The sequence below is a fragment of the Meles meles genome, chromosome X, assembly GCF_922984935.1.
Source record: "Meles meles chromosome X, mMelMel3.1 paternal haplotype, whole genome shotgun sequence".
Classification (NCBI taxonomy): Eukaryota; Metazoa; Chordata; class Mammalia; order Carnivora; family Mustelidae; genus Meles; species Meles meles.
The window spans coordinates 83,064,169-83,089,921 of NC_060087.1; the positions used below are offsets into that span (position 1 = coordinate 83,064,169).

The following is a 25,753-nucleotide window of genomic DNA, read 5'->3' on the forward strand; positions in this document are numbered from 1 at the left end:
AGGCAACACTTGGAATCAACGGTTTCACCTGGGGTCAAGTTGTGTAGCTGTCAACCACCACTGCTCTCAGGCCTTGTTGCAGTCATGGCGTTCCAGAAGGATTTATACGCCTTTGCCATTAGCATGACCTCATGAAGATCAGTGACATCCAAGTTGAATCCAATCAAAAAAGAGATGCCAGAGAGTCAGAGCCTGAGAAGCATATTACCATCCTTTAAATGGCTGTGCCCAAACCTGATCAGACCAAGTAACTTGTTGGAGGGAGATTCAGGGGAGAGACTAAATGCAGATTAGCACCCTTGTTCCTATAGTTAGAAGTTTTCTTTGTTGAAGTAGAATTGAACTTTCCTGGGATCCAGACTGGAGTACTGGTGACAGCGTTTGCTCAGACTCTTTGCCAGAGTCTGAGGACCACATAGGAAGACTCCCACCACAGACCTGCAGGAATCGAACAATCAAATGGGCTAGAATCCAGCAAAAGGGGCTAATGTCAGTGCAGATGGAGAAACTGCCTCTGCAGGTCTCTACTACTGCCAACATCCTGCCTATTCAGCTGTTGACTCCCTCACATTATTCATGGTAGTTTTCTCACCTTTTCTGCCTGCAAGCCCCAAATGCGCTCTCAGCCCTTGTCACACTCTCAGCATGCAGCCTTGCCTAGACTGTCGCGAGAACAGAAACTCAGGAGATAGTGCAGGGTAGAGGCAAAGTGCTAGACCCTGGAGCCCTTGGAGCTGACTATCTGGGTTGAAATTGCAGCTCTGACACTTAGCCCAGCTGGGTGACTTCAGGCAAGTCCCTTTAACCTCTCTGTTGCAGGTACCCCCTCCCCGTAAGATGGGGATCAAAATAGTCCCCACCTCACAGGGTTGTTTGGGGGTTTAAACGAAAAACGTATGTAAAGCAATTCAAAAAATGCCTGGCACACAGCAAGTGGATATGTGTTTGTTGCCAGTAGAGCCATCCACTCTGCATCTGTCCCCACACCACAATTTCTCACACTAAAGAGGTGATGAGCCTTCTTGCCAAGGATAATCTTCCTAACTGTGCTCTGGGTCTCACCCTCAACTTCCCTCTCTCATACCTTCCTCTCCCTTCTTTTTCACTTAATTCAGATATAATTCACATGTCATAATATTCACCTTTTTAAAGTGTACAGTTAGTGCCTTTTTAGAGAGAGAGAGAGAGAACAGGGAGGGGGAGAAGGAGAGAGAGAGTCCCAAGTAGGCTCCACACTCAGCATGGAGCCCAGCATGCGGCTCAATCTCAGGACCCTGAGATCATGACCTGAACCGAAATCAAGAGTCAGACCCTAAACCTACAGAGTGACCTGGGCACCCCTACAGTTAGTGCTTTTTCGTATAGCCACAAAGTGTGTACCCATCACCACTATCTAATCCAAGAACATTTTCATCACCCCCCAAAAAACCCCATACACGTTAGGAGTCAGTCACCCCCCATTTCCTCCCAACCACCTTCACCCAGCCCCAGACAATCAAATCTACTTTTTATCTCTAGATTTGCCTGTTCTGAGCATTTCACATAAATGTAACCATACAGGGGTGCCTGGGCGGCTCAGTTGGTTAAGCATCTGCCATGGCTTGGGTCATGATTCCAGGGTCCTGGGATCAAGCTCTGGCAGCAAGCTCCTTTCTAGGCAGGAAGCCTGCTTTACCCTCTCCCACTCCCCCTGCTTGTGTTCCCTCTCTTGCTGTGCCCCTCGCTGTCAGATAAATAAATAAATAAATCTTTTTTTAAAAATGGAAAGCTACCCACATATCCAGTGCAAGATGTGTGCTCAGGAAAGACCTGAGAAGACACTAGTCTCCCTCCCCTGGCTGATCTCTAGATTCAGTGCTAGCAGGAAGTGAAGGCTGAGGAGTAGAAAGAAAAAAGAATGAAGAACGATGAACAGAGCCTAAAAGATCTGTGGGACACCATCAAGTGGACAACATACACATATGAAAGTCCCAGAAAGAGAAGAAGAGAAAGGTGCAGAAAGAATATTTGAGGAAATAATGGCTGAAAATTTCCCAGATTTGATGAAAAGACATGAATCTACATATTCAAGAGCCCCAATGAGCTCCAAATATGATACTCAAAGAGATCTACCCTGAGGCATAATGAGTCCCATGTGTCAAACTGTTAAAAACCAAAGACAAAGAGAGACTCTTAAAAGCAACAAGAAAGAAGTGACACAACACATACAAAGAATCTTCAATAAGATTTTTAGCTAATTTCTCATTGGAAACATTGCAGGCAAGAAGTCAATGAAATGACATATTTAAAGTGCTGGCGGGGCACCTGGGTGGTTCAATCGGTTAAGCATCTGCCTTGAGCGTGAGTCATGATCCCAGAGTCCTGGCATCAAGTGCTGCGTGGGGGTGGGGGGGGTCCCTGCTCAGAGGGGAGTCTGCTTTTCCCTCTCCCTCTGCTGCTCCCCCTGCTTGTGCACTCTTGTGCTCTCTCTCTGTCAAATAAATAAATTAAATCTTTAAAAAATGAAATAAAATAAATGGAACCATACACTATGTGGCCTTTGGGGTCTGGTTCTTGCACTTAACAAACTATTTTCAAGGTTCATCCATGTTATAGCATGTGTCAGTACTTTGTTCCTTTTTTTACAGCTTAATAAGATCCCACCGTGTGGATATACATATGTTGTTTATCCTTTCTTCTGTTGATGGATAACTTGACTTATTTTCACTTTTTGGCTATTCTACATGCATTCACGTATAAGTTGTTGTGTGGCTAGCAAAGGCTGTTTTCAATTCTCCTGGGTATATACTTAGGAGCAAAATTGCTGGGTCACGTTGCTATTATATTTATCATTTTGAGGAAATGCCAGAGTTTTCCCAAAGTGCCTCACCATTTCACATTCCCACAAGCAATGTGGGAGGAACTCTCCTATAATTTCTCCACCTCTTCACCTACTCTTATTGTCCATCTTTTTTTTAAGGTTTGTTTGAGAGAGAGAGAGAGAGAGAGAACACAAGTGGGGTGAGGGGCAGAGAGAGAAGCAGACTCCCCGCCGAACAGGGAGCCCAATGCAGGGCTCGATCCCAGGACCCTGAGACCATGACCTGAGCCGAAGTCAGATACTCAACTGACAGAGCCACAAAGGATGGGCCCTTTATTGCCCACCTTTTATTATGGTCACCCTAACCCTCTCCCCATTTTTGCATATTTACTTTATTCCTCTCTAGTGGTTCCTGTTCTGTCTGTGAGTATGCTTAGATCATCGTTAAGTTAAATAAGCATTTCCTGGACCCTGCCACACCTCCAAAACTGTTGACCACACTTCTCTAATATTTCCTTCCTTGGCTTCTGAGACACCATTTCTCCACATTCTCCTACTTCCTCCCTGGCTCATCTTTCACCCTTCCCACACAATGGAAGCATTCCTTACTCTGTCCTCAGCCACCCACTCTCCTGGCAATCTCATCCATTCTCACAGCTTCAACTATGGTCAGCTCAATAATTAACATAATCACTTTCGTTTAAGTACTGCTTTACTGTTTACATACATTTTTCATGTCTGTATTGTTTAATGTTTACAACAAGTCTGCAAGTGAGTAGAGAGGGCGTTTACTAACATAACCCCCATTTCATAGATAAGAAATCAGAAGATCAGAGGACTTTCTAGCTCCAGTTCCCAGAAATGGAAAGTGTCAGAACGAGTGTTAGGACCAAAGATCATCTGAATCTGAGTGACTAAGTGTTCTGACCATCGCCTTTGTGAAGCCTGCCCTGATCACCCCATGTGGGCATAGACTTTCCTTCCCTCCATGTCCATGTACTTGTTTCATGGAGTGCATCATTCTGTTTTGAGTGGATTGTATGTACCTTTTATTAAAATGTGTGCTCCTTAAAGATGAAAACTATGTTCTATTTCTCTTTCAACCTCCAAACCTTCTAGAATAGTGAGTGTTGAGCTTATAGAAGGTAACCAATAATGTCTGTGGAATTGAATTGATCTTCGGCTGCCAGCTTGTTCCAGGAACTTATCTAATGATCAGCTCAATCTCCTTCCCCTTGAAATGACTGATTTCATGGCACAAGATTTTCCTATATGTTCTAACATATCTCAAAACTCTTCCAGAAATACAGAGGTCAGGTCATTATTTAATTAGATAATATGCTTCAAACCTTTCTTACTTTAACCAGGGATTATTAAGGCCCAAAACAATACATTTGAATTTTTCCAGTTTTCCATTTTATTTGGTAATACTGATTGGAACTGAATCCCCTTGCCTCACTGTTTGAATGGAGGACTTGTAGGGGCAGAAAACACCTTCTCATTCATTACAAGGTCATACCCTTATTTGGCTAAAACCCCAGATGAAATTTTGTTCGGCTTGAAGCGAGAATCTGAGAGTGGTGCAAACAGTTTCTGCCCCAGAGACCTTTTCCTAAAGAGTGTTCAACATGCTGTAATATTTTTCCTAAACCCTAACTCTGCAGACTCAGCTAAGTAGAGAAGAATATACTTACCTGGGGTGGGCATTAGCTATTGTAGAAAACTCATTGTCCCACATGGGTCTCCCAAAAGATGTTTTCTGTTTCAGACCTGTCAGGATGTCAGTGGCCTTGTCAAAGTTTAATGCGGCATGACCGGCCTGAAGGCAAAGAAATAAAAGTTAGAAAAAGCAGGTCCTGACATATGTCTCTTCCTTCAGCCACTTTTAAACTTGGGGGTGGGGATGAGGGCAGTTAAGAAATCATAAGAAATAATTATTTCCAATGAGCATGCACGACCTTGTCTGACATTGATCTTGCATCTAACATGAGAATTAGTGTGTTCTTTGAACTCACAACTTTGCTGTCCCATCCGGTAAGGAAGAGACGGTAGTTTAGAAAATCCACTTTGCCTAATTCCTCCATCTCACGTTCCAGAGACGCCAACAGGTCACTGAACCAGGCAAAAGCACCTGTCTCCCTGCAGATCCAGTAGAAATAGATCTGGAATCAGCAAGAGAGAACATAACCTTATTCAAGTGTCTTTAAGATGTCCATTTGGTGACATGACTATTATATATACTCTGTTGGTCACATCTATGGGTGATCTGAAAAATCGATCGTACAAAAGCAGCATAAAGGTCCAGAGTTCTTATGACGTCCCTTGAAGAAAAAGACTTCCAACGTCATCTTTGGTTCTAGGTGATTTTAATCTCCAAATTGAAAATGAAGACCCTGGTCCTATGATAAATTTATAGAAATGGATGCCTTGGCAGAGAGAAGAGATCGCTCATTCTCATAGCTCCAGGGACCAGTTGTAAAGAGGTTAAGCCATGAAAGCAATGGACCAGTCAGGCCCAGACCAGATGAAAAGAAGTATGAGGGAGTTACCATTTGTGTTTTAAGGTTGTGATCTGCATGCTGAAATTTGTACCAGATAGATTTTAAGATGGAAGCAAAGGGGGTGACCCCAATTCCTGCACCAACCAACACAGCCACTTCATACTGGAAGACATCTTCACTGACAGTGCCAAAGGGACCATCCACTTCAATCCTGGTGGCAGACAGAAGACAATGGGCAAGTGAAGTCTCGCCTCCACTCCCCACCTCAAACATCCTTCCCAGGACATAGCTGCTCCCATGGTTCAGGTGGTGCCTATTTATTTTAATCATATTTCGATTGCACCAGACTTAAAATACAACAAGGAATTGCTTTCTCTTTTCTGCCTGTCTGCATCTGCTGTGGGCCTCAGCTGCTCTCCAGGACCTACCTGGGAATTGGTGATGGCTGCTGCTCAAAAGCCCTGATGACATTTTCTGTCCAGTCACCTGCTGCTCTGATATGAATGGAGAAGAAGTCTTCCTCTGGAGCAGAGGTCAGAGTAAAGGGATGCCACTCCAAGTAAGAGATGGAGGGACAATTAACAAAAATATATTGTCCCACTTCCATGCTGAAGCCACGCTTGTTCATCTGCAATTCCAGGACTTTGGATGGGTGCATGACAACCTATGAATGAAGCATAGAGGCCAAAGGAGGCAAACTCAAACGGCGACAGGAGCAGGTAGATGAAAGAAGTCAGTAAAGCAAGAGGGCTGGCGATGGTGGTGAACTGCGAGCAGTCCTTTTGAAAGAAGGCAGCAGTGACTGTCCAGACAGTGAGTGCACTGTGGAACCTACTGTTCCACATAGAGTTATTGGGTTGCCTGATTCTTCAGTAGAAGACAGAAGGGCCATTTTTCTTTTACTGTGAAAGCCTCCCTCTGGATGTTTAAATGTCAGCAACCAATTCAACTTTCCAAACAATCAGTGTGCAGGCCAACCAGAGGATGTCTGTGGGCTCGCCCAGGCTACCTGTTTGTGGCCTCTGACAAAGACCCATGCTGATGATCTTGGTCAAACCCTTTTCCCCATATTTCTGTCCAGCACTGGAGGAACTAAAGTGTATTGCCCCAGTTCCTTCTTATTCCCTCCAGGGTGAAAACATGGCAATCTATTCCTGTAATCAGGAAGAAAAGAACTCTTATCACAGCGAGAGAAAGTGCATGTTCTTTCTTAAAAAACTTTTTTTAAGATGTATTCATTTATTTTAGGGGAGGAGGAGTAAAAGGAGAGGGAGAGAGACTCCCAAGCAGACTCTGCACTGAGTTCGGAGCCTGGTGTAGGGCTCCATCCCACAACTCTGACTCAGATCAGGACCTGAGCTGAAACCAGGAGTGGCACGCTTAACCGACTGTGCCATCCATGTGCTCCAAGTACATATTCTTTTTTTAAAGTTTTTTTTTTAAATACTCTCTACACCCCATGTGGGATTTGAACGCATGACCCCGAGAACCAGAGTCACACTCTCCTCCCACTGAGTCAGCCAGGTGCCCCAGAAAAGACATAATTTTTTTAAAGATTTTTATTTATTTGACAGAGAGAGATCACAAGTAGGCAGAGGCAGGTGAGGGTGGGCGGGGGGCGGGGAGAGCAGGCTCCCTGCTGAGCAGAGAACCCTATGAGGGGCTCTATCCCAGGACTCTGGGACCATGACCTGAGCCGAAGGCAGAGGCTTAATCCACTGAGCCACCCAGGCACCCACATATTCTTTACCTTGGTAATCACAACCTTCTGTTGTGAGCGGTAAAATCGAAGAATCCTTTCAAAGATATAAAGAATCCCTGGTGCAAGGATCCACTTCCAAGACTGCAGAGAGAGAATAAAGAATGGTGTCACATGTTAATCTCCTGTTGAGGATTTATATGGGTAGCAGTTCATTTCTTCATTCAATAATATTTATCAAGTTCTCTGATGTGTATCATTATCAAGCCACTAATTTCACCAAATCTTACAGACGGAAATGGAAATGAAAAAATTATAACAGTTTTGTTTGCTAATATGTGACTCATAAAGCAGGATCATTTCCTGAAGTTTTACAAGTCTCACTAGGAAGCAAAAGAAAAGCACAGAAATAAAATATGTGGTAATTATACATATAATGTATATTATATATATTCTTAAATTACATATAAATGTTAATTTTTAAGACTCCAAGACGGTCTTCCAGCACAATATGTCCAACCTGAAAAACCCAACAGAGAAGCAGATGATTAAAAACAAAACAAACTAACAAGGGAAAGCATATGGCTGACACTATTTGTACCACTACATAAAACTTGGTATTTACCGGTCACCTCTTTTCTCAGGTGCTCAAAACACCTAACATAGTAACATACTTTTTATCTTCTCTCCATCTTTTTTAAAAGCAGCCTTTCTACCCACCTGAGATTCTCTCAAAGGTAGCAGGTTGCTTCCTATGCACAGGAACTACTAAAAATGTATATCCTAGCAATGCTAAGTCATGTCCTTTCTCACACAACTGCTTCAGCGTGAAACATCGGAACTGTGTGGAATGAGGTTTCTTATGCTGTTTCAGGCAAACAACTTCCTTGGGTATCTCCAGGGAGGAAAGAGGCAGGGATGTGGCAGGTGAACTTGAGAGTGGGTATTATACAATTTTGATGCTACTTTTAATCTGGAAAAAAAAATTCTCCATGTTTTCAGAGAAAACACACAAAAAATATATTTAAGAAGTGGCTAATAACAACATGGCAAAAAAAATTTTGACCTCAGAAATATTCAGAGAAGTGAATTTTAAACCAAAATAGCACTTTAGTTTCTCAGGTTGGAAAACAACATTAAACAATAATGCCCACCATTAACTGGGATGCAGGGACATGGGCACATTCACATGCGCAATCAGTGGAGGGACAAATTAGTAGCATCTTCCCAGAGAGCAATTTGGCTATAATCCTAACAGTCTTAAAAGCATTGCTTCTGTTTGACCCAGAAATATCACTTCTAGGAAATGGAGCATAAAGATATAATTGAGGCGTGCACTAAGTATATGAGTATAGGAATGGCTCTATTATTTACTAAGAAAAAAATGATAAAAATGATATACCACACAGATTTTTTTTTTGCTAATACCCAATTGTCTTTTTTTCATTTTTCTTTTTATTTCATTTTTTGTATTGAGATATAACTGATATATACAATTACATTAGTTTCAGGTGTACACCATAATGATTCAATATTTGTATATATTACAAAATGATCACAATAAGTATAGTAATATCCGTCACCATACATTGTTGCAAAAAAATTTTTCTTGTGCTGAGAACTTTTAATATCTACTCTCTAAGCGAATTTCAAATATGCAATACAGTATTATTAACTAGAGTCGCCATGCCGTACATGACATACCCATGACTTATTTATTTTATAACTGGAAGTTTGTATCTTTGGCCACCTTCATTCATTTTGCTCACTCCCCCATCCCCTATGTCTGGAAACCACCAATCTGTTCCCTGTACCTGCGAGTTAGGTTCATTAAAGTAAGATTCCACACACAGTGAGATCATACAATATTTGTCATTTTTCCATCTGATTTATTTCACTTCGCATAATGCCCTCAAGGTCATTAAAAATGATCACGTAAGGGTGCCTGGGTGGCTCAGTGGGTTGAGCCTCTGCCTTCGGCCCAGGTCATGGTCCCAGGGTCCTGGGAGGGAGGCCTGCCTCAGGCTCTCTGCTCAGCAGGGAGCCTGCTTCCCCCTCTCTCTCTGCCGGCCTCTCTGGCTAGTTGTGATCTCTCTCTCTGTCAAAAAATAAATAAAATCTTTTAAAAAATGATCACATAAAAAAATGACAAAATGGTATACCATAGAGCTTTTTAAAAACAAGTATTTCCAGGAGTGGAGACAGGATAGGGTGGTGGGGATATGGACATTGGGGAGGGTATGTGCTATGATGAGTACTGTGAAATGTGTAAACCTGGTGAGTCACAGACCTGTACCCATAGGGATAAAAACACATTATATGTTTATTTAAAAATTTAAAAATTAAAATTAAAAAAACAAAAAGCAAAAAAAACACACATATTTCAGTGAAACAGCAGAAAGAGAAATTAAGAAAGCAACACCATTTACTATTACACCAAAAATAATAAAATACCCAAGAATAAATTTAACCAAAGAGGTGAGAGACCTATACTCTGAAAACCACAAAGCACTGATGAAAGAAAATGAAGATGATACAAAGAAATGGAAAGACATTCCAGGGTCATGGATTGGAAGATAAATACTGTTAAAAAGTATGTACTAGGGCACATGGATGGCTCAGTCATTAAGCATCTGACTTCAGCTAGGGTCATGGTCCCAGTGTCCTGGGATCAAGCCTGCATCAGGCTCCCTGCTCAACAGGTAGGCTGCTTCTTCCTCTGCCTCTGCCCCTGCTTGTGTTCCCTCTCTCACAGTGTCTCTGTCAAATAAATAAATAAAACATTTAAAATAAATGTGTGTACTACCCATAGAAATCTGCAGATTTAATGTGATTCTTATCAAAATATCAACAGCATTTTTCATAGAACTAGAACAAACAATCCTAAAATTTATGTGGAAGTACAGAAGACCCCAAATAGCCAAAGCAATTTTGAAAAAGAAAAACAAAACTGGAGGCATCACAATCCCAGACTTCAAGTTATATTACAAAGCTGTACTAATCAAAACTACAGTACAGTACTGGCACAAAAAAACAGACACATAGGACAATGGAACAGAATAGAAAACCCAGAAATGAGCCCACAATTGTATCATCAATTAATCTTCAACAAAGGAGGAAAGAATATTTAATGGGAAAAAGTCTCTTCGACAAATGGTGTTGGGAATATTGGTCAACAACATGCCAAAGAATGAAACTGGACCACTTTCTTATATCATCCACAGAAATAAACTCAAAAATGGATTAAAGATCAAAATGGAACCACACAAATCCTAAAATAGAGTACAGGCAGTAATTTCTCTGACATCAGCTATCGCAACATTTCTCTAGTTATGTCTTCTGAGGTAAGGGAAATAAAAGTAAAAATAAACTATTGGGACTACATCAAAATAAAAAGTTTCTGCACGGCAAAGGAAGCAATCATCAAAACTGAAAGGCAACCTCCAGAATGGGAGAAGATATTTTCCAATGACATATCTGATGAAGGATTAGTACCCAAAGTATATTAAGAACTCATCAAACTTAACACCCATAAACCATTTTTTAAATAATGCAGTTAAAAAAATGAGCAGAAGACATGAGTAGACATTTTTCCAAAGAAGACATCCAGACACATGAAAAGTTGCTCAACATCACTCATCAACAGGGAAATGTAAATCAAAACTATAATAAGATATCACCTTAGACAAGTTAAAATGGCTGAAATGAACAACACAGGAAACAACAGATGTTGGCAAAGATGTAAAGAACAGAGAACCTTCTTGCACTGTTGGTGGGAATGCAAACTGGTGAGGTCACTCTGGAAAACAGTACAGCGGTTCCTCAAAAAGTTAAAAATAAAACTACCCTATGACCCAGAAGTTACACTATTAGGTATTTACCCAAAGGATATAGAAAAAATAATTCAAAAGGATATGTGCACTGGGATGTTTATAACAGCATCATCCACAATAGTCAAATTATGAGAAGAGTCCAAATGTTCATTGACTGATGAATGGATAAAGAACAGGTAGTAAGTGTGTGTGTGTGTGTGTGTGTGTGTGTGTGTGTGTGTGTAATGGAATATATTACTCAACCATAAAAAAGAATGAAATTTTTAAAAAAGAATGAAATCTTGCCATTTGCAATGACGTGGATGGACCTAGAAAGCATTATGCTAAGTGAAATAAGTCAGTCAGAGAAAGACAAATGCCATATTATTTCACTCATACGTAGAATATAAGAAACAAAGCAAATGAGTATAGGGAAAGGAAGAGAGAGAGAGGCAAACCAAGAAAAAGACTCTTAAACATAACAACAGACTGATGGTTACCAGAGGGGAAGTGGGTGGGGGGATGGATGAAATAGGTGATGGGGATTAAGGAGTGCACTTGTGATGAGCACAGGGTGTTGTATGGAAGTACTGAATCACTAAATTGTACACCTGAAACTAATATTACACTGTATGTTAACTAACTGGAATTTAAATTAAAACTTAAAATTTACATATAATACATTTTAATATATATTTATTTAAATTTATCCTATTTTATTTTCTGACTTCAAGGTCTTTTTTTAAATTTTTTTAAAGATTTTATTTATTTGACGGACAAGAGATCACAAGTAGGCAGAGAGGCAGGCAGAGAGAGAGGGGAAAGCAGGCTCCCTGCTGAGCAGAGAGCCTGATGTGGGGATCAATCCCAGGACCCTGAGATCATAACCCGAGCTGAAGTCAGAGGCTTAACCCACTGAGCCATCCAGGCACCCCTTCAAGGTCTTTTTAAAGCTTATTAAGGGAACACTTTTTGCAATCCTGCAGTATTAGAAAAAAAAAATTCCCAGGTGGTCTTAGGATGCTTTTATAATTTCTTTCCTTTCTTTAACATTTAAATCCTTGATCCATGCATTCCTGATTCATATTTTAGTATAAATCAAGATTCAGCTTTTCTTCGTGGATGGATAACCTATTGTCCTAAAAAAAATTGTTGAATGATATATATATTTTTCCCAACTGATTTGAAATGCCAACTTTAGGGGATTTTTTAAAGATATTATTCCCATTTTTGATGAGGACCAAGATATTGCTCTTAATTCTGCAACTGATTTAAAGACTTTAATCATCCTCAGAGCACTTTGAGACACCACAAATCAACCTTTTCCTTCCATTTATTCCTCCATCTAATATATTTTATGAGCATGCAAAGGTAAACCATGATATCCACAATAATCTTCCCAAGGCATAGCTTGAGGTCCCTGGAACCCAGTTTCTTGATTGTCCACTATTTAATAATTTCCAAGCATGTTTTTTTTAAAATTTTATTTATTTGACAGACAGAGATCACAAGTAGGCAGAGAGGCAGGCAGAGAGAGAGGAGGAAACAGGCTCCCCACAGAGCAGAGAGCCCGATGCGGGGCTCGATCCCAGGATCCTGGGATCATGACTTGAGCCGAAGGCAGAGGCTTTAACCCACTAAGTCACCCAGGCGCCCCCCAAGCATGTTTTTATAACACCAAAGAAAGCTGACTTTGAGAGTGCTTTTTAAAAAAAGTTGAACTCATAGAAATAGAGACTAGGAAGGTAGGTAACCAGGGCCTGAGACAGGAGGTGGGAGAGTGATGGAAAATGCTGGTCAAAAGGTATGTGACTTCAGTAATAAGATGAATAAGCTCTGGGGATCTAATGTAAAGCATGGCGACTACAGCTGATAATACTGTATAGCATACTTGAAATTTGTTGAAAGAGTAGATCTTAAGCATTCTCACCACACACGCACAAAATAGAAACTATGTGAGGTGATGGATGTGTTAATTAATCTCATTATGGTGATCATTTCACCGTATGCATGTATCACTCCCCCCAAGAAAACTGATTGGATTTCAGTGGTCAAGAACACAATCTTTGGAATCTGGAAAGCCTGGGCTTGAATTCCAATTCCACTAGTTACTTACTGTGAGAACCTGACAGTTGAATCTTCTTGAATCCTCATCCTATTGTCTCACAATGGAGACCAAAAAAATACTACCTCATCAATTATTGTTTTATATAAATGAGATAATCCATATTACACAGCAAACCTGTCCCATGGTAAACACTATTAATAATGTGAGGTATCAGGATGCCTGGGTGGCTCAGTTTAACCAACTGAGAGGCTGCCTTGGGCTCAAGTAATGATCCCAGAGTCCTGGGATCGAATCCCACATTGGGCTCCTTGCTCAGCAGGGAGCCTTCTTCTCCCTCTGCCTCTGCCCGCCACTCTGTCTGCCTGTGCTCACTCTCTCTGACAAACAAATAAATAAAATCTTTAAAAAATAATGTGAGGTATAATTATTTTGGAGAGGGTCTCACAACATGCAATAACCATTAGTCCTTCCTCTTCAGGATCCCCTGTTGATGGTAATTCCCCAGGCTGTTGGCCAGTGATACTGGAGTCCCTTGATGATAGGAACCTTGTGAATATATCCTCCATAGGACTTAGCACAGTGCTGAACTAACTAACAGTAACAATAGTAAGAGTAATAATAACCACAACAATAACAGCTTCCAGCAAGAGTCTACCCTTGCCTATGGGGCTCTTACCTCAGCAGGGAGCCCTTCAAATTGGGGATGCTTGCAGTGGGACTCCTGATCATCCCAGTGCTTGTAAGATTCTGCACACCTGTGAGGATGACTCTCATTCAGGCTCTCTTCTGTTTGACCCCGGACAAGTCCACTGAGACAGAAAAAGAAGGACAGTTTGGGGCAAAGAATTATGCAAGGTCAGGGGCTGGGGCACGAGAATGAGGGTTTGAGGACCTTACCCAATGCCGTGAATCCCTAAACCAATGATGTAGATGATAAAAATATGGTGTGTGTACCAGAAGACCTCAAAATAACTCCTCCGGATAAACTCCATAGCTGATGTCACCATGAGAACCAGAGCTACTGTGATGATCAGGCCAGTGAGACCAGCAATGCTGGTAAATGTCACATACTCCACTGTCTACAAAAGGAGAAATTTCAGCCTGACACAACAGGTGCCAATAATGCCATGCCCTTCCATACTCGTGACCAGATCGCAGATGCTTTGTCATTGAGTCAACTCACCATGTTTGGAGACTGGAGAGGATTTAGCCAAGAATCTTCCCCTTTCTCTTTATGAGATAGGGTGGAGAGAACAAAGGCAAGGGACCCATCTCTGGCCTGTCGGCTTCTGCTGTAGTGTTCAAAGTTGAACAGGTGTGCAATGATGTGAATGGCTAAATGGAAAGATGACAGTGAATTGAAATGTGTCTCAGAAACATCACTGCAGGCATGCCCCACTAGCAAAGGAGAATCCTATAGATAGTGTCTAGCAGAATGCTGAGTCCACAGAAAGTGCCAGATAAATCTTGATTGCAGAGAGAATGAAGATCTTTTGTATTCTCATTCTGTTCCCAAAAGAATCGAATATAAGTTCCATGAAAATAGGCCTACAGGGGCGCCTGGGTGACTCTGTTAAGTGTCTGCCTTCAGCTCAGGTCATGATCCCAGGATTCTAGGATTCAGATCTCTATCAGGCTCCTTGATCAGCCTGCTCAGCGGGGATCCTGCTTCTCCCTCCACTACTCCCTCTGCTTGTGCTCTCTTGCTTTCCCTGTCAAATAAATAAATAAAATCTTGAAAGAAAGAGAGAAAAGAAAAAAGGAAGGAAGGAAGAGAGAGAGATAAAGAAAGAAAGAAGAAAGAAAGAGAGAGAGGAAGGGAGGGTGGAGGAAGGAGGGAAGGAAGGCAGGAAGGAAGGAAGAAAGGAAAGACGGACTGCCTACAGCAGTGTCTGATAAATAGTGCCAGGTGTTTGAGAAATACTTCCCGCATGTCTAAATGTGGAGATGAACGAAACTATACTCTGAATGCTCACGAGCTTGCAGATTTGTGGTTTGCATTAGTTACCTGTGTGTAGGCAGATCATATATGCTACCAGCTTGTGGAAGGTGAGGTTGTGACCCAATTGCTTTCTCAGGGTACGCCTGCAAAACTACAAATGGAAAGTGATCAAGGTTAGGTGTCTCCAGGCAGTTTATAAAATTCAGTAACCCATAACCAACATGTCTTAAAGCATACCAATACCCACCCACCCTTGCCTACCCCCTTGGCTACCAAAGGAGACCCCTGGTCTCCTTTATCAAACCCCCTAGGAGTTTGAAGGTATTGGGTTGCCCCACTGAGGAGTTCAGGGTCTCTTGTCTTTAATGTGAAAGTTGACCTAGGAATGGTTGGGACTCACTGAGCAGGTGCCCCTCAGAAAGGACAGCAGATTTCGACACACAGGAAGCAGGATCAACATGCTGTTAAAATTCAGGCAGCGAGCAGAGGCTCGGGCCCAGGCCAATGTTGACTAGGGCAGAGGAGAGAAAAGATCATCAGCTGCTTCATCCCATCATCTAGGAAGTGAGAACAGCCCAGTCCACCTGTCTGAGACCTGGAAAAGGGTGACATCTTCCTCACCCTTTTCTCAGTAGCCAGCACACTAGGTCTAGACTCTCTGTTTGCAAAATGACAGAACATTTGCTGAACTTAATGGTAAATTGAGAAATTCTCATGACAAGTGGCTTGGAGACATTTGACTATACATCTAACAACACAAAAGAGAATAGGATTCAATAATTTCACATTAACAAATACATTCTATAGATGTAATACTTTGCAATGAGTATCTTTGCTTAATACACTCAATTATTGGTGTGCCTGGGTGGCTCAGTTGGTTAAGCGTCTGCCTTCTGCGGTTTGGGTCATGATCTCAGGGTCCTGGGATGGAGCCCCTGTGTCATCGGGCTTCCTGCTCATCGGGGAATCTGCTTCTCCCTCTGCCTCTGACCCTCGCCCCTGCTCAGGCTCTCTCTCATTATCTCTCTCTCAAATAAATAAATAAAATATTGAAAAAAAACACACTCGGGTGCCTGGGTGGCTCAGTCAGTTAAGCGGCTGCCTTCAGCTTGGATCATGATCCCAGGGTCCTGGGATTGAGCCCCGCATCAGGCTCCCTGCTCAGCGGAGAGTCTGCTTCTCCCTCACCCTCTGCCTGTCGCTCTGCCTTCTTGTGCTCTCTCTCTGTCAAATAAATAAAATCTTTGAAAAAATACACTCAATTATTATTTTCCTGTCATTTGCAAAACAATCTTGAAGATTGTATATATTTTTATTTGCATTTTAAATAAAGCTTATATATTTAGAAGTATAATTACAGACGGTGACTGTTTTTTCTCTCTTATGTACTTTCTAATGTTGCCATTATAAGCATGTACTCATCATGTAAACAACAAAAAATTTAACCATTTATATTTAAGTCACCTTTAATGATTGAATACAGCTTAGGAAAAACTAGTGAACCCCTCAGAGCAAACATTTTAAACTCAGGCCAAGATTTGAGAAAGGAGAACTTCTGAGAACAGAATTTCAAACTGATTTCCTTGGGTGGCCAGGCAGCATACATCAAGATCAGTCTGCTCCAGCAGTACAAGTTGCCAGAAAAAGAGACAAGGAAGCCGTGCTTCAAGCCAAGTACTTAGGCCCCAAACAGGCTTGATTAGGTATCAGCCAGACAGAACATGTTCAACTCCATGGCGGTCAAGTCCAACTTCCCTCCTTGACTCTGTGCAACTGGTCTCTGAGTCAGCTCCCTGTACTTGGGGCTGCAAGCTATAGACTGTGCCAATGTCATAACAGCCAGCCTTACACGTGTGCCAGTCAGCGACTTGACGAAAGCAAGAATATGGGTAAGAGTGAACGATTTCTCCTTTTTTTCCTCTCTCCCACCCCCTAAATTTTTCTAATACTATTTTTAGCACAAAAGCTCGTTTTCCATGAGACACCTAAACCCAAGGCAAGGTGACATCAAGCCAAGTCAAGATCTGCCTGACATCCGTAATGGCTTACCATATTCGGCAGCGCAGTGAACAGGAACTGCCCTACTGTTTTCCATTTCTGGCTCTTCCCTATGACCTGTGTTTTCTCCCTCTGCTGAGTCACACTCCGACTGTTTTTCAGAGAGACATTCTGTTCCGTTTCTGAGTAAATTTTCTCTGCTCATCTTAAAGATCCTGCCTTTCCACACTGGTTTGCGCAGCTTGCTTATTTGAGACACAGAGGTTTCTTAAAGCTAAAATCAGCAACTGAGTGGAAAATACAGGACTACACTTTCACAGTTCCATATTCTGGAGGGGCTATCTGTATGGGATCAATTCTTTTTAGAGGAAATCTTCTTTCCCCATTGCAGTGCACCGAAATATCCCCATTTATGTGCTCTTCTCAATATCAACACCACCTGATGTTCCAGTTCAGCTGCTGCTGTCATTAATGTCTCACTGACTATGAATTTAAACTGCTCCTCCTGTTACCTATTTTCTCTGCTTCATAATGAGTCAAATAACTCTCTGTATTTTCCTAGAGAAAGCACAAATTCAAGAAATAACTACAGAATTATTAAATAAATTATGGCACATCAATGCCATGGATGGTTAGGGTCTTCAAAGGATGAGAGCTATACGCAGGGGAGTAGGAGTGGTAAATGTTTAAGAACCAGCTTTCCAGGGAAGAGAGGAGATCTTGATTTCTAGCCTTTGCCAATTTACATGATGTCAATACCCCTGTCATGACAGATTCAAGATACCAGTTTGCTGTAACTGAACACCATGAATACAGGGCTGGGAAGAGATGCACGCAGAGGCTATTGCAAGCCGGTACGAGCTAGTTACAGCATATCATTAGTTACCCACATGGAAAGCTATCTGAACTACATTAAGTGTAAGAAGCAATTTCCAGCCAATATCAACAATATGATCCCTTTCTTGGTGAAAACAAAACAAAAAAACCCACAAACACACCAAAAAACAAACAAACAAAAAGACCTCCTTGCTATAGTGTATGTGCTTTTCCAAATTCATAGAATGGTACATACACCCAAAAAAAGGGCAAATTTTACTCTAGGCAGGAAATTAAAAAGTGAATAAGAATAGTACCCACCTCAAAAACAAAACTTGTGTGTCTGATGCATCTGTGAACTTACATCAGTGTATCTGTACAGACACACACAGAAACTATTAACAGTGGTTATCTCTGGGGAATGGAATGGGAGGGCAATTTTCACATTTTCACTTACACATTTCTGTATCATTTGCTGTCACAGAAAATAGCATTATTTATAATTAAATGTTTTTAATAGATTAGATTTTAATAAATGAAGTGAATGAAATGTGCACAGGATATCAGCATGATTCATTTTTCTGCTGCAGACTTTTTAGTCATAAGCTAATTAAGCTCTTAATAACTAGTCACATGTATTGCATCACTCTCTTACTAAAAGGCTATTTTTAAAATAAATTAACACTTCCTTTAGAGTTATGGTTTCCAAAAAAGGATCAAGGAACAACATTTAAAATAGAAAACAGCAGGGTGAAATAAGCCATGAACAGAACATTCAAATTGGTTGTGATCGCAACATGGATCCTTTAATCATAGAGAGAAGAGAAGTATTTTTTAGGACAAACTCTTTAAACATGTACCTTGGACAGGTCTTTGTGGAAAGCCAATGATCTAATCAAGATGAAAGTGATTTAACCAAATCCCTTACCTGCTACTGAAAAACTCACTAGAGTTAGTAGTCCAATTTGCTTTTCAAAGACTGATAAGCCTATGAGACAATCTCTGGTCACCTCCACATCGACGTGCCCTATCCACTCCCCACCCTCCCTCTTCCATTCTTTACCTACCACTTCCACAGCCCTCTCCATCCTGTTATTCTCACCCGACCCCTGCCTTTCTTCAGGTCTTGAGTTCTGCCGCGCTACTCACCCCACAGACCCCCTATATATCCCTCTTTTTAGATGGAGAGGTGTTTTTCCATGAGATCAGTCCACAGCAGTGGCTTTCAAGTTGTTTATTTACTTGTTTTAAACCAAACTCTTTCTGGAAATCATAAGCAGGAGTCCATAACACAAATAAAGGCTGAGGGGCGCCTGGGTGGCTCAGTTGGTGAAGCCTCTGGCTCAGGTTGTGATCCCGGGGTCCTGGGATTGAGTCCCACATGGGGCTCCCTGCTCAGTGGGGAGTCTACTTCTCCCATCCCTTTCCTCCCACTCATGTGGTGTGTGCTGTCTCTCACACACACACATAAAAATGAATAAATAAATCTTTTTTAAAAAAGGCAGGTAAAGGCTGCTTTGAATGAAGTAGGGGCAGGGGCAGGAGGTCTACTCAGCTTTCCTCTCACACCCCATGGTAGTACTTGAGTCATTTTAAAATGATTGCTTAATAGTTTTCTTTACTGTGTGTTTTTATCATGGGGTCTGGGGAGTGTGCCTTACATAGAGCTATCAGATTTAGTGAACAAAAGTACCAGAAGCCCAACTAAATCTGAACTTCAGATTTTAAAAAGTGAGTAATTTTTTTTAGCATACCTATGTCCCAAGCAATACTCAAAATATAGTTATACCAAAAAATGATTTATTTTTCTGGAATTCAAATTTAACTGGAAGAGGGGGACACCTGGGTGGCTCAGTCGTTTAAGCATCTGCCTTCAGGTCAGGTCATGATCCTAAAGTCCCGAGATCCAACCTCCCCACACCCCCTTGGGCTCACTCTTACTCTCCCTCAGCTCTTCACCCAGATCATGCCCTCTCTCTGGGCATCCTGTATTTTTTTTTCTGGGTACTCTAACCCTAGCGGAAATTGGGGCATTTGGGTCTCAAAGGAGCCAAGGTGACAAATAACCAAAAAACAAACAAACAAACAAAAAACCTAGAGAGTCTCCATATCGAAAGTGTGATACTCACCCCCAAGATTTCTCTTGTATAGTAGTACTTATCGGCTTTCTCATATGACTGGAAGGCATGCACAAAGAGGAAAATATTCAGCCCCAACCAAGTAGTCTGGAGGAAGAAAAAAACAAGCAAAGAACCAAGTAAAATTTGGATATGGGAAGGAATAGATAAGGGAGAGGAAGTAGTGTCACCATTTTGGCTCTTTTATGTTTATGTCTTTTCATTGTAAATGAATACAATCTCTCTAGTATCCAACTTACTTTCAGAGAGAGTTAGCACGTCAGGACATGCATTCGTCAGATGCTAATGACCAGGATCAGCAAACCAAGGCCGATGGGCCAAATCTAGCTCACCATTTATTTTGTACAGCCTACAAATTAAGAATGTTTTTTACTTTTCTGTTTGTTTTCACATACTTATTTTTTAAATATTTTATTAGAGAGAGAGAGAGAGAGAGCACAAGCAGGGGAGCAGCAGGCAGAGGGAGAGGGAGAAGAAGGCTCCCCACCAAGCAGGGAGGCCAGTGTGGGGCTTGATCTCAGGACTCCAGGATCATGACCCAAGCTGAAGGCAGATGTCTAACCAACTAAGCCACCCGGGTGTCCCTGTTTCCCCACATTTAAATGGTTGGGAAAATCAAAAGAAGAATAACATTTCATGATGTGACAATTACATGAAATTCTAATTTCAGTGTCCATAAATAAAGTGGTACTGGAACTTAGCCACACCTACTTATTCTTATATTGTTTCTGGCTGCTTTCATCATTCAGTGGAAGCAGTGAGTAGCTATGAAAGAGACCATAGGGCCTAGCAAAGCCTAAAATACATTCTACCCGGCCCTTTGCAGAAAACATTTGCCAACTTCTGGACTGGAAGCATTCCAACCGTTGTAACTAAAAGATGGTAATAAGTGAATAAATGGATTTTTAAAAGAAACAAAGAATAAATTTAACATCTATAACAATACCAATGTGGAAAGGACTAAACGATTCCAGATGGGCCTGCCTCTTTAATTACTCCCTGACACACATTTTCCTGTTTTTAGATTGTGAGTCTCTTTTCAAATTAACTGATCATTGCTCTGGACTCATCTGAGCTCTTAAGACTGCTTTTGTCTATTCCAGGCTCTGTCGCTGCACTGGCAAAGGGGAATTTGGAACCCACTGCCCCATTGCCTTGGAGACCAACCAAGGCAACTCTGGCCCAAGCTTTGAAGTGCTACTTTGTAACTGAGCAGAACTCTAGGGCACTGGGAGGCCCTTAATATATATTGTTGGCCCCAGGATGGATCAAAACCATCTCAGCCCGGCAAGTAGACAGCCTTTAGCTTAGGGCATGGCTTGTTCAGATTCCCTAGATCTGGACCACTCACTCACACACCTCCAGCAGCATAAGCATGGTGATTTAAAGTGATATTGGAGGGCGCCTGGGTGGTTCAGTTGTTAGGCATCTGCCTTTGGCTCAGGTCCTGGGAGACCTGGAATGTAGTCCCACGTTGGGCTCCCTGCTCAGCAGGGAGACTCCTTCTCCCACTGCCCTATCCCCTCTGCTCACGATGCATGCCTTCCCCTCTGCTTTCTCTCTCTCTCCCTCAAATAAATAAATAAATAAATAAATAAATAAATAAATAAATAAAATCTTAAGAAAATAAAGTGATAGTGGAGTCAAACTCCTTGGGCTCAAATTCTAGCTTCACCACTTTCTAGCTCTATAATCTTAGACAGATACGTTATTTAACTTCTCTAAATCTTAGTGTATTCCATAAAGTGAAGAGGAATAATGATATCTACCCTCAGAGCAATGCTGTGAGGCTTACATGAAATAATTATGCAGAGTGATTAATACAACAGTCGGTGCATAGTAGGAGCTCAATAAATGCTAACTCCAGATCTAGGTTATTACCCGTCTTCACTAATCCATTTCTTCCTGCATCATTTGCTCAGACTCCATTTCCAGAATTGAGTGTCTTTCAGAGATTCTTGATCCTAATAGAAAAAGAGTGGTGACAGCCACAGACACCTCAAGAGTTCCAAAGACAGAGAGAGCAGAACAATTTCAGGATCTGAGAGTTCTTTTCCTCTGTGTCAGACCATCACCAACTGTAGGCAAGGTGAATACAGTGACATCTGGGAGTAAGGCATTCTATTTCCCACCTTCACTATCATTTCCTCCATTATGGGTGGAAAGTGAGGTAGAAGACCTGGCCAAAAGGGGGGAGGTAAGAATGTTTTTTGAATAATTTATTTTTTATTTTAAGAAATAGTGCCAGAGGTGCCTAGGTGATGCAGTCTGTTAAGTGCTTGAGTCTTGGTTTTAGCTCAGGTCATGATCTTGGAGTCTTGAGCTTGAACACGAGACCAGCTTCCTGCTCAGCTTGGAGTCTGCTAGAATCAATCTCTCTCTCTCTCTCTCTTTCTCTCCCTCTCCCTCTGCCCTGTCCCCCCCACCACCACATGCTCTCTCTCTCTCAAATTAATTTTTTTTTAACTAGTGCGGGGTGTCTGGGTGGCTCAGTTGGTTGAGCATCTGCCTTTGGCTCAGGTCATGATCCCAGGTTCCTGGGATTGAGCCCCAGGTTGGGCTCTCCACTCAGTGGAAAGTCTGCTTCTCCCTCTCCCTCTGCCCCTTCACCTCCCCTGATCATGCTTTCTCACTCTCACTCTTGCTCTCTCTCTCTCAAATAAATAAAATCTCCAAAAAAATAATGTATAGGTGTATATGTCAGAGATAGCAAGAAGTCTGAGCCTGCCAGCAAGATCGGTAGGGGGTGGAAATTCAAAGCTACATAGTTAAATGTGAGTCACTATAATGGGTGATGAAATCTCTGAGCAAAAACTAAGAGAGAGATACAAAATTCAGAGGATTTTAGAACTAGAAGCAAACTTATATTTGTATCTAATCTAGTTATTTAACTTATCACACACACACACACACACACACACACACACACACACAGGTGACCCAAAGTCTAGAGAGAATAAATAATTCGATCAAAATCCCTCAATTAACACCAGAAATGAAACTCATTTCCAGGTTCCCTGTCTCTTCAACTAGTGCAAAAGGAATTAAATATACAGGATCAAGTGTTGAAAACATAAAGCATAGGGTAACCTGCCAAAATAAGCACTGGGCCTTTTGTTGAATGCAAAACAAACAACCTTCCAGGGGAATATGATTGTTCTTCACACCTTTTTCCCTCGAGCACCTGGGCCATCCTAGGGAACCCAAAGGAAAAAGATGGAAGAAAAGAGATTACCCCAGAAGGGGATGACACGAAGATCTAGGAAAGTGAAAAAGGACAAAGGGAGTTTCAAGCTCAGGGGTGGCTCAGAAATGGAAGAAAGAGTGGGGATAGGGGTGTGTGTGTGTGTGTAAGGAGAAGGAGGTTATGCATACGTGGCGTGCAGGGTAAAGAATTTCTGGCCTGAACACTGGGAAAGTGGGCTTGAGTTATCGTTCTGCAGTCCATTCACGGTGTGACATATGGGTCTTATTTTCCTTGTGAAAAATAAAGGAGCTGCTTTAAGCTGCACTAGGCAATGCCGTAGCCACTACCCACATGTGATCACTGGAAATGTGGCTAGTCCTAACGCACATACACTGTAAGTGCAAAGTACATATCGGGTTTCAAAAACTTGGGAAAAATAAAAGACATTAACTGATCTCATTATTTTCTTTTGTCTTTTTTAAAAATATTTATTGAGTGGAAAGTTTATTGGAAATTATATGTCAAGCATAATTTGCTATATGTTGGCTAACTGAACATTAAAAAAAAGATGAAAATTACTTAAAACAAATTAAAAACATCTATAAAAATTCAGGACATTCTGTCTTTTAAGATAAAACTAGGAAAGTTATAGTATCATGGTTAAGAAAATAATATTTATGAGAAGCTATACATTTTTAAATTATAGAAAACATTAAAAACAAATATCTAACAAAATGTCTTGCCATTGCTCTGGGGGAGAAGATGAGGACAAATATTTTGTATTTTATTTATATATATTTATTAAAGTATTTCCTATATGACATTTCAAATAGTCCCATTTCCCTTGTATTTTGGTATAATACATGAATTCACACAAAGGAGATGGAATAAATAAAATTACAAATGTGGTAGAAAAGTAAACCACATCACACTCAAATACACTGTGAATTACTGCAAAGTGCGTAACCCGAACATGTAAGACATATTAGTTTTAGAAAAAGAGCACTGCCCACCTCCATCTTGTTAATATTTTCAATATTGATTACATGTTGAAAGGATAACATTTTTAAAAGATTTCTAATCTATTCATTTGTCAAGAGAGAGCACAAGCAGAGGGAGCAGGAGGTAGAAGGAGAAGCAAGATCCCCTCTGAACAGGGATCCCGACGCAGGACTCAATTCCATTACCCTGGGATCCTGACCTGAGCTGAAGGCAGATGCTTAACCAAGTGAGCCACCCAGGCGCCCCGAATGGATAACATTTTTGATATATTGGGTTAAACTAAATAAACTACTGGACATTAATATCACCTACTTCTTCTCACCTTTTTCAACCTAAGTACTAGAAAAAATTTTAATTGCGTATGTAACTCACATTCCATTTCTAAAATGGAGAGCACTGAGCCATGATCACCAAGAATATTTCTATCTCAAACATTCAATGATTTTATGAAATCTTGCTGTTGGTAGTACGGAAAGGATGAAGAGAAACGAAGGCTGCATGGCAGTAGTTAGAAGTGACATGGAAGAGAAAAAAGATGGAAAATGAAAACACAGAGATTCCAGATACTTGAGGTTTATATCATTTGTCTCTTTACCAACCAATTTCTGGAGTTGGATTTTTTCCCTTTTCTAAAATGGTGAAATAAATCATATACACAAGATTTTATAAAACGTGTAATCTTAGAGTTGGGCTTTTAACTGATAACTGGCCTCAGTGGGCCCCATATTGGCATAGAATATTTCCATTTCAAATAATAACAAACAGAGGTGCTTGGCTGGCTCAGTTGGTTAAGCATCTGCCTTCAGCTCAGGTCAGGATCTTGGAGACCCAAGATAGAACCCCGTGTTGGGCTTCCCACTCACCAGGAAGTCTGCTTCTCCCTCTGCCCTTCACCCGACTCGTGCTCTATCTCTCTCTCTCTTTCAAATAACTAAATAAAGTCTTTAAAAAAAGAAATATTAACAAATTACTCTGTTTACAAATTACTCAAATTATTCTCTTAAGAATAATTCATAGATAGGAAACATTTACTTACCAGAAACAAAACTGAGAACCAATGGTTAACCACCCAGTTGCCCATTGTCAAGAACTGGTTTGGAGTCTCTCTAGGCAGCAGGGAAAATTCAGCAACCTGGATTCTGGAGATGTTCTTCAGGGTTGAGACCTCTGTCTAGCTCAGAGTATGTGAGTCTTTAAGAAATGAAAGATGCACAATTACCTCAAAAGCTTCAAGGAGTGAAATAAGTGCATTCTGCCTTCCTCCTCTGAACGGAACTATGTTATCAGCTTGAGGAGACCAGCCCTACCTATGACAACTGCAGGGGTTTTCCCTGGTGGGGTTTTATCCCTTCAGGAAATAACAATCTTCTTGAGTGAGAATATTCTCTCTTTGTCTTATCAATATGACCTAATGTGAGGCATTGCTTGCCTTGATAAGCCATTTGCAAAGGTTTCCCACTAAAGGCTGGGGCTATAAGCAGATGGCCTCAGGAGAAACAGGGCAGGAAGCAAGCGTGTTAAGCTTTAAGGTGGGCTTTCAGAAGAGCTGCCACAGCTGCCCCCTGCAATTTGGACCTCAGCCTGACTAGCTCAGAAATGTCGCTATATATGTTCTCCTGAAGGATGATCTGGCTCTGGGAAGAGCTTGACTGACTAGGAGGACAAGGGGGAAAATGGCTAAATAAATAAGAGTGCGCCTGGGTAGCTCAGTGGGTTAAAGCCTCTGCCTTCGGCTCAGGTCATGATCTCAGGGTCCTGGGATCGAGCCCCGCATCCGGCTCTCTGCTCCA

At 41.4% G+C, this 25,753-nt stretch overlaps 1 protein-coding gene across 3 annotated transcripts; it reads right to left on the reverse strand.

The window, feature by feature from the left end:
* Positions 1-234: 234 nt before the first annotated feature.
* NOX1 (NADPH oxidase 1) lies at positions 235-25,071 on the reverse strand. 3 transcript variants are annotated; one of them, XM_045995740.1, is made up of 13 exons: positions 25,000-25,071; positions 19,766-19,861; positions 15,223-15,333; positions 14,889-14,973; positions 14,064-14,215; positions 13,778-13,959; positions 13,557-13,689; positions 7,052-7,144; positions 5,730-5,965; positions 5,350-5,512; positions 4,816-4,962; positions 4,495-4,619; positions 235-438 (listed from the first exon to the last, which is right to left on the reverse strand). In XM_045995740.1, the coding sequence occupies exons 1-13, from the start codon at positions 25,042-25,044 to the stop codon at positions 312-314; spliced, it is 1,695 nt and encodes a 564-aa protein (XP_045851696.1). In that variant the 5' UTR covers positions 25,045-25,071; the 3' UTR covers positions 235-311. The 3 variants fall into 3 exon arrangements, with proteins under 3 accessions (XP_045851696.1, XP_045851698.1, XP_045851699.1); XM_045995742.1 differs by lacking the exon at positions 15,223-15,333; XM_045995743.1 differs by lacking the exon at positions 4,816-4,962.
* Between the last annotated feature and the right edge of the window lie 682 nt (positions 25,072-25,753).

Excerpts from the sequence above, each read along its gene's own strand:
- NOX1 (XM_045995740.1), bottom strand. The coding sequence starts at position 25,044 with ATGGGCAACTGGGTGGTTAACCATTGGTTCTCAGTTTTGTTTCTG. Across the intron at positions 14,974-15,222 it reads TTCTGAGGGGCACCTGCTCA|TTTTGCAGGCGTACCCTGAG; the intron begins GTGAGTCCCAAC and ends TTCCATTTGTAG. Across the intron at positions 7,145-13,556 it reads TTGAAGGGCTCCCTGCTGAG|TCTTGGAAGTGGATCCTTGC; the intron begins GTAAGAGCCCCA and ends CTCTCTCTGCAG.